Here is a 15,013-nt window from a genome sequence, read left to right on the forward strand (position 1 = left end):
TCTGCACTGTCTCCCCCCACCTCTGCCGTGTCTCCCCTGTCTCTGCACAGTCTCTCCTGCCTTTTCACCCTATTCCCTCCCTCTGCTCCCCTTTCCCTACCTTCAGTTCCTATCCTGCCTTTGCTCCATGTCACTACATGAAACTTCTTATACCATGACCTCAGAGGAGAGACTGTTTTCTCAGTTTCTTCTCACGGCTGGAGCAGACTTCTACGGTGGCAGTGTGGATAGGTGTGTGGATAGGTGTGTGGATAGGTGTGTGGATAGGTGTGTGGATAGGTGTGTGGATAGGTGTGTGGATAGGTGTGTGGATAGGTGTGTGGATAGGTGTGTGGATAGGTGTGGCCTATAGACCAGGAGAAGGCTGTGCGGTGCCTGGCTGTTCCTTCCCCCTCACTTATTCATCCCTTCGCATCACTGACTTGACTGTCTGCCTTTTGGTGGTAGGCACAGCTGCTGTGGGGCCATGGTGTGCCACAGCGAGACTCCAGGACCTCCTCACTTCCAGCTGGTGCAGCTAGGCCCTCCGCAGGAACACGGCCACCACTGCCACACCCGCAGATGCTCGGAGAGACCCATGGACTCGCCCTGGCTGACTTGGGGACACACTGTGGCATAGCTGTAGGTTCACAACTACCTAACTCTATGTTAGCCCATGGTAGCCCCTCTCTGTGTAGGTTCTAGGGGTTCAGGGACTGAGACCGACTGTCTGTGTGCTCCACTTTTTCTCCTTGCCAGTTTAACAAGTTCCTGGCTGCATTGGTGGCCTTTGCATATAACAATGTAACAGTTGTTACCAAACTAAATTAGAAAACTCCCGAGATGATACAGGGCAGGCCAATGGGTGCTTTAGACACCAGTAACAAGTTGGCATTATTAATAAGGAGCTCCCATGCTACCTCCGGGAGCAGTGGCTTTAGGTGTGGACAGCTAACAGGGACCATGGAACTCCAAGAAGCCCAAGTCCTTCCCAGAAGTGCTTATTTCTCTATGTACCGCTTCGTCTAGTTCATATTTTAAGACACATTCCTGTTGAGAGGCCCAGCTACTATTTTTTGCCGTTTTTCCCCCTGCAAAATGAGAGTAACAGCGCTTCCTCTTCTCGGTTACCAAAGCATGAGATGAAGGCACGGTGAGAGGAGACTCGGCGCTCTGCGCCTGGCACTCCGCTATTGCTCAGTCTCTGGGCCAGCTATTTTAGGATCCCGCCGTCTTTTCTCTCCTCACGCAGCCCTCTGCCGTTTGGCTTGCTGTCGCTAGATACACATGGTGCTGTGGCTCTCGTGTTTTGCTTGACGGCCTAGAACCTTCCCCAAATACCTTCCCAGCCAGATATCCCTGCCTGGGAGATGGTCCGCCGCGCTCAGAGCTGCTCTGTGATCCGCCCGTGTGTCTGCTTGTACCCACGTTCTCCTAGAGCATCTGCCTCGTCACCTGGCCCCGCTGCTGTCTCCTGATGCTGCCCCCCTCCCCGCCATGCTGTATCTTTAATTGAGAATAGATTGAAAATGAGATTAAAGTGAGGTCCTTGGGTGAGTGTGGGAGCTTCCCAACATACCAGTCCCATGACGATGTCCAGGAGGGCTTTTTAGGGCCTGTAACTCTGCCATGATAGCATGCTCCCTGGCCCTCTGAGATTCCTGGAGATTATATGGTTGCTGGACTGCAGACGTGGATCCAACACATCTGTGTGTGACTGTGTCAAGTCTGTTCTGTGCCTCCGGGGAGATGGAGAGGGCACGGGGGTTTAGCCCTGTGTGTGAGTCAGTTCATCCTGGGGGACCTGACCTAGACTTTGTCCCGCTACAGAGGGAGGCTCAAGGTGTGTGACAGGCGGCTGTGTGATTAGCAGCCTACTAGTGCAGCGGTGGCGGAGGGTATGTGGCAGGAGCTGAGTCAGAAGGGCGTCCAGTAGAGCCACAGGCACTTCAGAAAGTAGCAGGCCCTGTGTCCCACTGTGGAACTTCTGTAAGGGAGGACACAGCAGCCAGGGATCAGCCTTGGACACAGAAGGAGACTCCCCATTGCCGGGACTGAGAACATCACCACCCACTGTCCTGCCCACCCACAGCTCTCACCGCTTCCCCACTTCGCGCCTCCAGAACGCTTGCGGGCATGTTGCCCAGGCAACCAGAACGCCACTGTGTTGTTACCCATCAGCCTCCCTCAAGCACCTGTGAAGGCTCTGGAGCCATATCCCCCTCGTCCCAAAGTCACTGTGTGCTCCCAGGAAGGAGCAGGGCCCTGAGCTTGCTTGGCTACTGGAGAGCAGTGGAGAAATCAGGACCCCAGGGCATCTATAAAGAACTCAGTCAGCCGTACTTGCCGCAGTACCCCTGGGTACCTTTTAAAGAGCTTCTCGAGTTTAGCCTGCTCTGTGGGCAGGGCAACTGAGGCACAGAGCAGTTATGTAAACTGTCCATGCTTGAATAGGTAGCAGGTTGCAATGCCAGGGCCTAGACCACCATCTGAGACTATCTTCGCTCTTGCCACGATGTTCTGCTGCAATAGGAGCAGGGTTTGGCCTCAGTGGTCCCCCTTTCCAATTCCACCGCCCCATAGCCCAACTGAGGGACATCTATAGCTCCCCGCTGGCCCATAGATGAAGCTCATCAAAATCCAGAAGCACTGTCAAGTTAAAAGTACCCTCAGGAAGTCAGAGACTGCACACCAAGTTAGGTGGGATCTTGGGAAGCTCCTAAACCAAAACGAACAAGATTGGAATACAGCCTGGAGCCAGCAGCCATGAGGTTGTGACAGGGGGAGTCGGTGATGTGTGTCATATCAGGGGAAGCTGGGAGGAGAGTCCCCAGAACGCACCGTTCCCTTGCAGCTTCCGTGTGAATCTCAAGTATTCTGAGGTGAACAGCATTCTTAGCAAGTTCACAGAAGTGGGGAGAAGCCAGGAAGTGTCTGGGGTAGGACCCTGGTTCTGATGTCCCCATCCCAGCTGAGCCCCAGGTGAAGGGGCATTCTGATCAAGCATGAGAGAGGACTGCCTCACACAAGGCTGACCAGGTGCCCGTGTCTCCCTGTCGTTGTCTCTGTAACTCCAGCTCCTTGAGATCATTCCTGGCCTGGCTGAGAAGTTGCTGATCGTGGAAGGCTGGGTCTGGTTTGAAGGGAGGGAGGACCTCAGACTCCACACTACCTACCTTGTGTTGGTGGTGGGGAAACAGGGCCTCCCAGAAAAGGATCCACAAGCCTGGGCTCTGGCTAACTCCTACAGCAATTTCAGGGTGAAGATCTGGGGTAACACAGCAGGTGCAGGCAGGCTCCTGCAGTGGGCTCTGAGACAAAAGTAGCCTGCACCCGCTGCCTCTAGGCAGTTCTGACTTCTACCTGTTGTATGTGAGGTGGCTTTGGCCATACGACACCAGGAATTCACTCTTTCCACTCCCCACTCCCCTTGACTGTGAGCCCCATCGAGAGGAAACTGCTGTTTCCAGGAGCACACGCTGCCACATCTGGGTTCCCGGGAGGGTATGACTGTGGGTGAAGAGACGTCTATGTCTCTCTTAAATGACAGTGATTTTCTTCCGTGGAGAAACTATATAAAGGGAGTGAATTGAACCTCAATCCACTGAATCTTATTAAACCATTCTTGGGGAAAAGTGATTTCAATAAAAATTTAAAATGAAGAGAAGCAAGGAGCTGCAAACTAGAAAATAAAGGCGGATGGAGGCAACCGTGTGCACAGCTCGCGGGCTCTGCTTTTCCTTTGCACGGTGTCCTTGGAGATGAGCAAGAGGTGAATATCATGAGGCCAGGAGGGACCCTAAGTCCTAGGGACTCCCATAGAGCCCGCTCCACACAGACTTGAGACTCCGTCTGAGTCTCCCCAGCATCCACACACCTTGCCTGTGACTCAGAAGGCTGGCTCAAGCCTTCCGGTTTGCAGCCAGGGCTCAGGATTAGGAGGTCACAGAGAGTGTCCACATCAGTCCCCAGAACACTTACACACACTTGCTTCCGAGTCCTGTCCTTTTTTATTGTTATTGAGATGTAATCTACATGCCAGTACGTTCTCTGCCTTTGAGTGCATGGTCCAACGGTTTTGTGTTTTCATACGGTGTCTCACTGCCACTGCAATGAATTCCAGGACATTCCGTCACCCCCAAAAGAACCCCTCCAGAAGGCAGTCCCTCACAAAGAGTCCCTCCCCTGTACTCTGTGGTAGCCACTGGAAGATGAGCATCTTCCATCTGTGGCAGACCCAGAGATCGTGCCGAGTCTTCCATCTATGTGTGGCCCTACTCCTGGCTCCTTTGCCTTTGTGTGTGGATGGTACCTCCTGCCTTTCGGGGATCAAATGCTGCTCTGTGTCTGGATGTGTCCCATGTGCTTATCTGTTGGGTGATGCTTGGGGTGTTTGCATTGGGCTACTGTGAGGCGTCACATGATCATGAATGTCCAGGTATGTACCTTAAAGACTGTATTTGCCACATTAGTGGTAGCTCTGATTTTCCAAGGGTCACCAAATTGTTTTCTACAGCAGACAGGCCAGTTCACACACCCATCGTGTGTGTGTGTGTGTGTGTGTGTATCCTAGTCTCCCAGCAGCAGCAGCAGCAACCGCAGCTCTTGGTGTGTCCCATCTTTATTGCTATTGGTGACCTTGAGGAATGAAGTGGGTGACACATTTGAAGGGCCAGTTGAAATGTCCCAGAGTTTGGGGAAACTCTACGCGGCCTCCTGGGTGAACATGTGGCCCATTGGCACTGTTACTTGATGGTAGGGTAGGCCAGCATCTTGCGAATCCTCCTGTCATCTGGGAGGATGTCAGACAGCTGACAATGCCTCGGTGCCTTCCTAAGGTGGAGCCCTCTGCTAACGGCTTCATTTTGCATCAGAGCATATCTGAAAACCCCTAACTCTGTACTGAACACCCATGGTTCTGCAGGAGAAATAAGGAGAGGAGGCCCTTGTAGGGTAACAGGGGTTCTTGAAGACCAGTCCAGGGGTGTCCCCTGCAGACCAGACCTACTGCCATGAGGTCAGGTCTCATGCAGGGCCCAGCACTCTACTGTCCAGTGGGGCAGGCCCTTGTCCTAGCTGACAGCTGCTTCCCCCGCACTGCCCTCTATTTCCCCTCTGAGCAAACGCAGCCCTTTAAAAGCGATCTGCCGGGCTGAGGAGGAGCAGGGCATCCGCCTCCCCAGCCCCATTGCCAGGGTTGGGTTTTCTGCATAACAGCTGGGTGTCTTGGAAATGAGAAGGTTTCTATGGTTACCAATTACAGCCCATGATTGGTGAAAAATCACAGAAATATCCTGTGTGTGAAGTTATGCCGGGGAGGCAGGCCTAGGCTTAGGTGCTGTGGTTTTAATTTCCTGGGGCGATATTTCTCAGAGTACTGACGGCAGGCAGCTCTGCTTTCCTGCCTCCCAGTCGGCCTGCCCCGTGGGGCTAGGAGACATCTAGGGGGACTTGATGGGACCTGCTGGCTTCTGGCAGAATTTGGAGGGAACTACTGAGTTCCGGTGTGGTGTGATGGAGCCTGGGGAGCCCAGCACAGGCCTGGGAGTACTAGAAGGATCTAGCATAGGGCCTGAACTGCTGGGGGTCTGGATGGTTCTCTAGGGCAGCTGGGATGAGGGCAAGCGTACTAACTGGGCCAGGAGAGGCTTAGAAGGATCTGGTGAGGCCTTTTGGGACCCGGTGGTACTTGTTGGGGTCTGACAGAGTCTAGTAGGGCCAAATGGAGCCTAGAGGGATATGGTAAGTCTGGGTGGGATCTGTTAGGCCTGGAGAGTAATAGAATGTTCCAGTAGAATTTGGGTATGGTCTAATGAGTCCTGGAGGCACCTGGGGTCCTAGTGAAATCTGGAGGGAATTGGTGGGACCCAGTCGGGGGTAGGGGCCCTGAGGCGCCTGGTAAGGTTTGTTAGAGACTTGTAGAGCCTGTAAGGTTTGGTTGATGGTGCCATGACAAGCTGGCAGGGCTTGATAAAGCCTAGAAGACCTGCCAGGGCCTAGTGAGGCCTCACAGCTACTCAGGGCATCTCACTCATAGGGAAGCAGGCACCTCTCCAGATGTGCGGGCAGGGAAGGACCCAGGATTCTCACTATTCTGTCCCTACAGGGTCACCTGCAGCTCCAAGGAGAGGCCCTTCCAAGTATGCAGGGGAGTCTCACACTGACCTAGATTTCTGCTCACAGTGATGACAACCCTGTCCCTGCTGGAGCTTGGCTGCTCGTGCAGAGTAACAACACAGAGGTAGAAAGAGCCCAGAGGCATCAGCCTAATGAGCTCTTCCTCCTTCAGACGGCAAAGTGCTTTCATTCTGATTAAAAAAGCCGGGCCTTATTATTTGGAGACCGGTGCTTTTTGCTAATTAGTCCCAGTGAACTCAAGCTTCTTTCTCAGGGGCCAACTCCTTCCCAACCATCAGTGGGTCTCAGCTTCAGGCACGTGGGGTTCAGCACAGGCCGAGAAAGAACGTCCACATCCTTGAATAAACACAGTTCCATCCACTGAAGGGCGAGCAAGGACATGCTTGCACGCTCACACTGACACAGACCCACACTTGGGGACAGAGATGTATAGACCCAGAGAGAGATATAGAGAAAGACACTGTCACCAAGACACATGGATACCCACACAAATAATTACACAGATGGACATAGTGGTACCTTCTTGCACACTGACTCTCACACCCAGGGGAACACTCGCAGATACAGCAGTACGCCCACACATGCTCAGTCTCACGCTGGCAAACACGCTCACAAATTGACTCCCTCAGACTCTCACGCACGAGCAATCACATCCGGCACTCACGCACACCCACCTGGATGTGCTCCACCCCCTGCCGGCACACGCATCCACGTGGGCTTCACACGCCCGTACAGTGGCACACCCTGACACATGCAGTCACTTTTTAAAATGCACACACGTGACGCCGTATAAAGAAAAACAACCCCACGTGCGTTTCGGGGCCTGGCAGGCACAGCTGTGGAGGCTGGTGGTTCAGGGTACCTAACACCCCGCACCCGCTCTCCCTGCAGCAGCCTCTGGGGAAGTTTTAGATTCCTTCTAACTTTCAGATGTGAAGTTAGTTGATGATGAAAACTGACTTTGAGTGGCACCTATAATCAGTCCTCAAAGTTACACTGGGGGAAGGAGGAGCGCGTGGGCTACATCCTCCACTCCCGGCTGTGCGGGTCTGCGTTCGTTCTGGATTTCCGTGTGCCGTTACAGCGTCCCTGGGTCTAGAGGGGACTTGTGCTCAGCTAGTGGAGCTGCCCATGGACTCGGGACAGGGATGGTCCCAACAGGACCCAGACAAGCGGATATCATGTTTCCCACCTGCTCCCAGCAGGGCAAGCATCAGCCTCCCCTCCTGATTGGCAGTGCTCAGTCTGGTCTTTCTCAGTCCAGCCCCAGCTGAAGATGAGAATTTCCAAAGGGCATCTGCATCAGAGATAAACAGGAGGGGTGGAAAAGTCAACAGAGTAGGCACCTAGAACTGAAGCTTCCAGCTTTTCCTGAGCCGCAGCGAGTTCCCAGAGCGACACCCAGGGAAAGCCAGACAGAAGGAGCGTTGCTGGGCTGTGTCCAGGTAGAGGGCAAGCAGGCATAAGCTCAGCTCGGAGGACTAAAGGATCATGGGGTTTTGGGAAGGGTGGAGCAAACCCTGCACTCTAGGGGGAGACCCCTCCCCTCTGCCTCCTGCAGCCTCCCAGAGCCTGAGGCCAAGTCAGCTGGCCACTGGGAGCGGATGTTCTCATCACTTTCTGTACCTTTTGTGTTCTTGGAGTCTCACCTCCATTGTGGGCAAGTCTTTAGGGGCAAGATGGAGGAGGGGGCTTTGGTGGCCGGGTCCCGTGCCATAGAAGGGGGCTCTTACATTACCATCTAAGAGGTCCCTGAGCTGGAAGCAGCTGTCTCCAACACATAGTGACCACTGTAGAGGAACACAGTGCATGCACCTGAGCCGGCCCAGAGGCTTCTGGGGTCTTTTCCAGGTTCAGATGAGCTCTTTTTACAACCAAAAGTTGCCCCATCCGGTGGGGTTAGAGGTGGCCCTGGGCAGAGCCATCTTGCTGCCCCACTGTCCGCTGACTACTCTGCTCTCTCTCCTCAGCTCCATGTCCATCCGCTGGCCCGGCCGCTCTCTCGGAAGCCATGCCTGGATACTGATAGCCATGCTGCAGCTTGTAGTCGACTTCCCGTCCTGTGATTCGTTAGGCCCAGGGCCTGAGTTTCGGCTTCTCTCACGCCCACAGAGGCCACAGCGGCTGTGGAGTCTGCGAAGCGGATCCCCAACAAGGCTACCAACACCAGCCTGGAGTCCCCGCTCTGCCCGGGCTGAACGTGCCCACGGGCCCATACAGATGCAGACTCCCCGTGCTCGGAGGGCCCACAGGCCCAGGGACCAGGTGGCCACCCTTGGACCCAAAGGGGGACTCACCAAGCCCCCAGCTGCCACCGGATCCAGCCCTTCCCTCCCTTCTGCATCGGCCTCATCCTCCATGGTGGCCGCTGGCACTGCAGAGCAACAGAGCCTCCTCAGGCGGGGCAGGAGACACACGCATGATGCAGAGTTCAATGATTTCGACTTTCGTGGTGGCAGGCCCACGACAGAGACAGAATTCATAGCCTGGGGGCCTACGGGGGATGAGGAAGCCCTAGAATCCAACACTTTCCCTGGTGGGTTCGGCCCCACCACGGTCTCCATCTTGCAAACACGGAAGACAACTGTGGCTACCACCACCACCACCACGGCCAACACGGCCACCGCCATGACACTGCAGACTAAGGGGGTCACCGAATCCCTAGATCCCTGGAAAAGGACCCCTGTTGGGGTTAGCACAACAGAGCCTTCCACCAGTCCCAGCAACAATGGGAAAGATATCCAGCCCCCAAGGATCTTGGGGGAGACCTCAGGTAGGTGGCCTCTTTGTTTTGCTGCTCTGGCTTGGGGAGAGGCAGGATGCAGGGTGGTTTGGGACAGGAGGCTGCTCAGATGTCCCCAGGAGTATAAACAATGGCAGAGAGAGAAGAGCTGAGTGTGGGCTCTGAGGAGAGATTGGCTGCCATGTGGAACACAGTAACTTCAGTGCCTACCTACATGGTTATATTCAGGCTACCGTCTCCCGGGCACATCACGTGCCAATGTTAAGGGACCTTGTGATCTTCAGAGCCTTCAGGGTATTGGCTGCTTGGGGCTGGTTCACTGATAGATGGAACTTGTCCCAAGGTTAGGAATGACCTTGAATTACCAGGAAAGGCGAAGGGCAGATGAGGAGAAGAACTCCCTGTGTTGCTGATGGAAGCTCTGCAGTGGGTTCATCTCTTCCCTCAGGGAGGAGTTGGGGAAAGGCCTCTGGGATGGGGCAGAGATACAAGGCTTTGGCTCCCTGACCCTGCGGTCCTTTTCTCGGGCCGTGTGGACAGTTGCAGCTCCTTGGCTGGAGACATCTCCTTCTGTGCGACTCTGCTCATCTTCTTCCCTGCCTCATCCTCTAGTATCTGCAACAGGGGTAGCCCTGGTCATGCCCCAGGCGAGGGTTTGTCCCGATGCCAGCAGCCATGGGAGAAAGAGCTGGCAGCTAGTCCCCTCCCACAATATCCAGCATGGCCCACGGTAACATGAAAGTTCGGGCATGTGGGCATCGCCCCCACAAACAGCAGTCCTTGCTGATCCTCCCACGTAGGGAGAAGCTCCCGACAGCAGCAAGAATGGCTGGGGGTGAGACTCAAGCCTCAGGCTGGTGGGAAGGAGGAGGGGCAGCTCCTGAGGTTCACTCTTGGGCAGTTGGTACAGAATCTCTGCACCTGGTTTTTTCTTTGCACCTGTGCCTCCTTCTACTTTGGGTAGGCAGACATGGACTAGACTTTGGGCAGGTTTTCATGAGGTAAAAAGCCTTTCTCCTTCAACCGCCAACCTCCTTCATTCCTGCACTGAACAGCAAAACCCACTGGTTTTATCCTGCAGCACCTTGGTCCTCTGAGAAGTTCACCCTGAAAACAAAACTAGTCTTAAACCACGTCAAGGACAGGGACAACTCTAAGCCTGGCAGCTCCTGGGAAGGAGATCTAGGGTTGCCTAGGCGTCTGGCCCACAGCCTCCCTGGGGAATCCACAGTGTTGGAGCAGAGACAGGGGCAAGCAGTTCCCATAGTATCTGTCTTAACTTCTACCGACTCATCAGCCATAATCGTAATGGAATTTGGCGCTCCTCTCGCTGGCTGTCACCTCCCCTGAATACGTCACTCACTGTATAGACACGGATGAGGAAACAAGTTCCCATTTGTCCCAAATTACATCTGCTATTACGAACGTTAAACGCCTGGGACAGCACTGTGAGGCTTAGCAAATTAACTCACGGTACATCGGCTGTTGCTAATCCAACCCGACAGATGCTTATCTCCAAGAAGATTTATGGTTCTTCATAATATAATCTGCTGCTAGATTAATTTGTTTAGCAAAACAGATTTAGAAGAGGGAAAATATGTGTGTTTGCTTCGAATGCAGAGAAATGTAAATTCTGGCAATGATGCCAGCCTGCAGGAAAGGGGGGCTCTGAGCTGGCCTGCTTGGGGGATGGACAGTGGTGGCTCAATGAGAGAAGAGAGGGTTTGTGAGGATGCCTTTAGCCAGACTCCCTAGAGTCCAGTTCTCCACAGAAGCAGTTCATGTTATGCCCTGGAGAGAGCTGCCCATTGGTACTGAAAATGGGATATCTTGGATGACTGAGGGAAGCCATATAGTCTCCAGATGCTTGTTTACAACATCATATGGAATCTGAGGGAGTAGGGGTGGTGTAGAGAATCTCCTAGCTGAGACTTGTGTAGTCCTGCATGGCTGCAGCAAGGAGCAGCTGGTGAGGGCTGCCTGTATGCCTGCGATTCTGCCCTCTGTTTTCTGTTGCTGTGTCTCCCTGGTCAAGGTCTCCTCTCACAGTGCCATCTTCTTCTCCTGAGCTCTCAAAGCTGAAAACTCGTTGTGCACACCTGCTGTGTTGGTTCCATGATCAGGGTCTAGATTCTGCAGAAAGACCATACCTACTTGCTATTTTTATACCCAGCTGTAGTAGCTAGAGGATGTGCTTGACCATGTCAGAGGCAGAAAAGCTCAGCAGGGACTGGAGAGCTCCTGCTGGTAGCACCCTGAAACCTAGAACTGGGTTTCCATGAAGTCAGTTCTGTTCTACACAGAGGGATCTTAGGATTTTGGTTTTGTTGCTTCTGCATACAACAATTTAGGAATGATACGTTACATTTTCCTGAGGTCCAGGCTTTCCTATTGGCAATGTGGGGACTCTGGAATTACTCAGGGCCTAGGGTTGCAAAGAATAGCTTCTGGAATTTCCAGAGAGCTCCTGTTTCAGGATTCATATGACAAGTGACAAGACTGGTAGGTGTTCCTGGATTTTAGAGTAGTGAACTTGCTTGGGCAACAGTTTATCCTCTCCATGCCTCCATGGGAATTTAACAGCTGTCTGATGCTGATCTTTGTTGTACAGTTAAAGTACACAGTTCCCTTCATGAGTGTAGGGTCTGGCACCTCCTAACTGTTCAGTGTGTGTTTGGCAATGTTAAAATAAGTATGAGGATGATGATAGTGATAATGTTGAAGATGGAGATGACATTATTGTGACAATGGTAGTATCAGTGGTGGTGGTGGTGAAGGTGATGATGAGGATGACAGGCTGGTGAGATGATAGTGTTGGTATGAATAGTGGTGGGGAGGTGGTGAAGATGTTGACACTGGCAACTCTGGCCATGCTGGGGATGGCCATTCTCATGAACAGAGTGATCATGTTAATGGTTGTAGTGGTAATATTGATGGTGATGACATTGAAGAAGGTGGTGATGTTGGTGATGGTAATGATGGGATGATAATAGGCTAAGTGCTGCTGATGGTGGTGATGATAGTGGTGATAGTAATGGTTGTGGTGAGGGTGATGATGTTGGTGAGGGTGATGATGGTGAGGGTGATGATGATGGTGAGGGTGATGATGCAGCTAAAGGTGATGATGTTGGTGATGGTGATGATGCAGGTGAAGGTGATGATGTTGGTGATGGTGATGACAGGATTATAATGGTGATGGTCATAGTGGTGATGATAAAGTTGAGGCCACTGATGGAACTGTTGATGACATTGATGGAAATGATGGTGGGGATGATCGATGGTGATGAAGTTGGTGGTAACAATTATGGCGATGGTGAAGACAATGGTAATTATAGAGTTAGTGGACATGGTGGTGGTGAATAGTAATGATTGTGCTTGTACAAATGTTATGAATGGTGGTGATGGTGGTGGTATCGGTGCTGCTGGCAAGGGTGAGAGCAGTGATGATGTCGATGACAACAGTGACGTCATCTCAGATCCTTGTGCTGATTGGCTGCCACCAGCGTTGAGGATCCCGTTGATGAAATCCCGAGGCCTTGCCTCTGACCTTGATGCTCTCTGGAGAGGTGTAGATGCTCTGGTGGAACTGCTTGGGATGGAAAATCACCTGGTGCATAGGCACAGGGGTGACAAGCTGCAGCCTTACGTGTGTGCTGGCAGCTGAGAGGTAGGTCATGTGGCTCGGCAGTTGGCCTGAGGTTGAAGAAGGAGGCTCCCTGCAGGATGGCTTGGTCTATCTCTCACAGTCCAATTACCGGTCTGCTCCGAATCAGAAACCAGAGTCTCAGGGAGAAACAGAAAGTCCTTGCATGAGCTTTCACCTCACACTCAAGGGAATCCACGAGGGGCTCAAGCCAACAGATTCGGGCTGGTAGACAGGCCCTCTTCAGAAATGCTTGGAAGATGGGCGTTTGGCTATGATTAGTTCTTACTGCAGACTCCTGGACTTGCATGGTGGTGTGTGTTTCATGATTGGTCCAGAGTGCCTGGAGCTATTAGACACTTTCCGCAGCTGTGAGATTCAGATCTCTCAGAAGGTGAGCCACCTAGGAGGGCAGCCAGGCCTGGAAGTCCCCTTGTCATTGAAGGTCTCTCTCCACTTAGATGTCACTGGAGTCCTTGCCTCATCATTTTTACATTGCATCCACTCATGTGTCTCCAAGGATCACCTCTAAGCCGTTCTGTGTGTCCTCCTGTGGTGCCTTCAGTGTCTTTAGCTGTGGCTGTAAGCACTGGAGGTGGGGGTGGGGCAGTGATGCTTTCCTTGCACTTCAGCAGTCAACGGGCCTGAGCAGGGGAACTGAGAGGCTGACCATGGGATAATGTCCGGTGACAGTGAAATATTCTCTAAATACTGGCGTTGGAGTGGAAGGAAATTAGAAGCAGTTACACCCGTGAGAGGCCAACTCCTTCTATTGAGAACCACTGTGGCAATTTAAACAGCGAGCCCCTTTTAATTAAGTTGCTGGGTATTTGCTACCGGGGAAGAGGCTCTGTCCTTAATTGAACGACGCCTGCAGCAAATGGCTCATGAACTTCAGACGTTTCCAGTGGCTTCACTGGGATAAGAGCATCAAAGAACAAAAGTGTACGAAGCTCCTCAACCTCTTCAACTGTGGACCACAGCTTCCGGAGTCTCTGTGGAAGCTGTCTCATCCAGCAAGGCCCCGCAGCACGCGAATGCTGCACTGTTTATGGTCACAGGCGAGGGTGAGGGATGGCCAGCAGCTCCCTGGTCCCACAGTGTCTGCTTTTGCTGAGTGAAGCCCTGCTCAGACCCAGGTGGAGGGAGACTCATTTGGCTCCCCTCTCCTGGGGAGCATTTGGCTGGTCTTCTTTCATTTCCCTTACATGTGCTGCAGCCTTGGTTCATAGCACTCAGTGCCCCTTCAGCTCCTTTTGTCCCCCAGGGCCTTGTTCTCCTTCTGAGAGCTAATCAGGGGTGGGAGGCTCTCTGAGGCTGGTCCCACCCACTACCCATCCTGAGCACAGGTTACCTGGAAGCTGCTGAGACCGACTCTCCCCAGCCTTTCCCTTACTGGGACCTGGAGGCCTGTCTCTGCATGTTGTCCTGCAGAGGGGTGGATGTGTACCTGATGGTCCTCTTGCCTGGAAACCAATCTCCTCTCTGAGAGTGAGAATGTTGACTAAGTGGGCTTGGGGGAGTCGGGGGTCTCACAAGGGCACCCCGATGAGCACATCTTACATTCCACATGTCACTATATGCTGCTTGGTAACAACTCCGTGTAACATACATGTGACTGAACGTCCAACTGTTATCTATGCCTGGGGAGCCATCCTGAGCACTGAGCTTAGATATCTGACGGAATGCCATTTTTAGCACCGTTATTCCTGGTGTAAGAAGACCAGCTTTAGAGCCACTGACTTCCTGATCATTCATGCACCAAGCCATCCATTCTCTTCAGTTGATGTAAAAGGCTTTAGCTCTGCTAGGAGCGGCTTGGGGGCAGGGAACCCTAGCCTTTCGCACTCTTTCCAAGGGGTTGGAGATTCATTTGGGAAGGTGAGATAGGTCAGGGCACACCCTCACGTAAGGACAGCAGAGTTGACCCCAAACACCACTTTCACGAGTGACACTGGCAGTGCTGGGGCCCGAGGACATGGAGACTGCTGAAGGGAGAGGGGCTGGGACAGGCTGTGGGAAAGGGACATTGACTGAAGAGTTGAGTGTGCATAGCCTTATCTAACCTAGAGTCCTTGATGGAAAACTTATTTCTGAAGACGGTTGCTCCTCCACTGCTCCTCGGCTGCCCCTCCACTGTCCTCCAACACCCCTCTGCTGCCCCTCCAGTGCCTCTGCTGCCCCTCCACTTCCCCCTCCACTGCCTTCCACTGTCCCCTCCACTTTCCTCCATTTCCCCCCACTGCCTTCCACTGCCCCCCACTGCCCTCCACTGCCCCTCCACTGCCCCTCCACTGCCCTCCACTGCCCTCCACTGCCCCTCCACTGCCCCTCCACTGCCCCTCCACTGCCCTTCCACTGCCCCTCCACTGCCTCTCCATTGCCCTCCACTGCCCCCCTCCACTGCCCCCCTCCACTGTCCTCCACTGCCCCCCCACTGCCCCTCCGCTGGTCTTACCCCCACCTACCCACATCCAAACCCCAGTCCAGAGCCAGCTGTTGTAGTGAGC

The 15,013-nt window shown here is 53.3% G+C and overlaps 1 protein-coding gene across 1 annotated transcript in view; it reads left to right on the top strand.

Moving 5' to 3' along the window:
- Ajap1 (adherens junctions associated protein 1) overlaps window positions 1-15,013 on the top strand; it is a 108,521-nt gene that overhangs the window by 42,306 nt on the left and 51,202 nt on the right. Inside the window, exon 2 of the mRNA XM_050153106.1 lies at window positions 8,088-8,890. Within this exon, the coding sequence (XP_050009063.1) occupies window positions 8,088-8,890 (803 nt within the window). The remainder of the gene's footprint in view (window positions 1-8,087; window positions 8,891-15,013) is intronic.

The sequence above is a fragment of the Alexandromys fortis genome, unplaced genomic scaffold (assembly GCF_014885135.2).
Source record: "Alexandromys fortis isolate MF-2015 unplaced genomic scaffold, M_Fortis_MF-2015_v1.1 scaffold_88, whole genome shotgun sequence".
In the NCBI taxonomy this organism is placed as follows: Eukaryota; Metazoa; Chordata; class Mammalia; order Rodentia; family Cricetidae; genus Alexandromys; species Alexandromys fortis.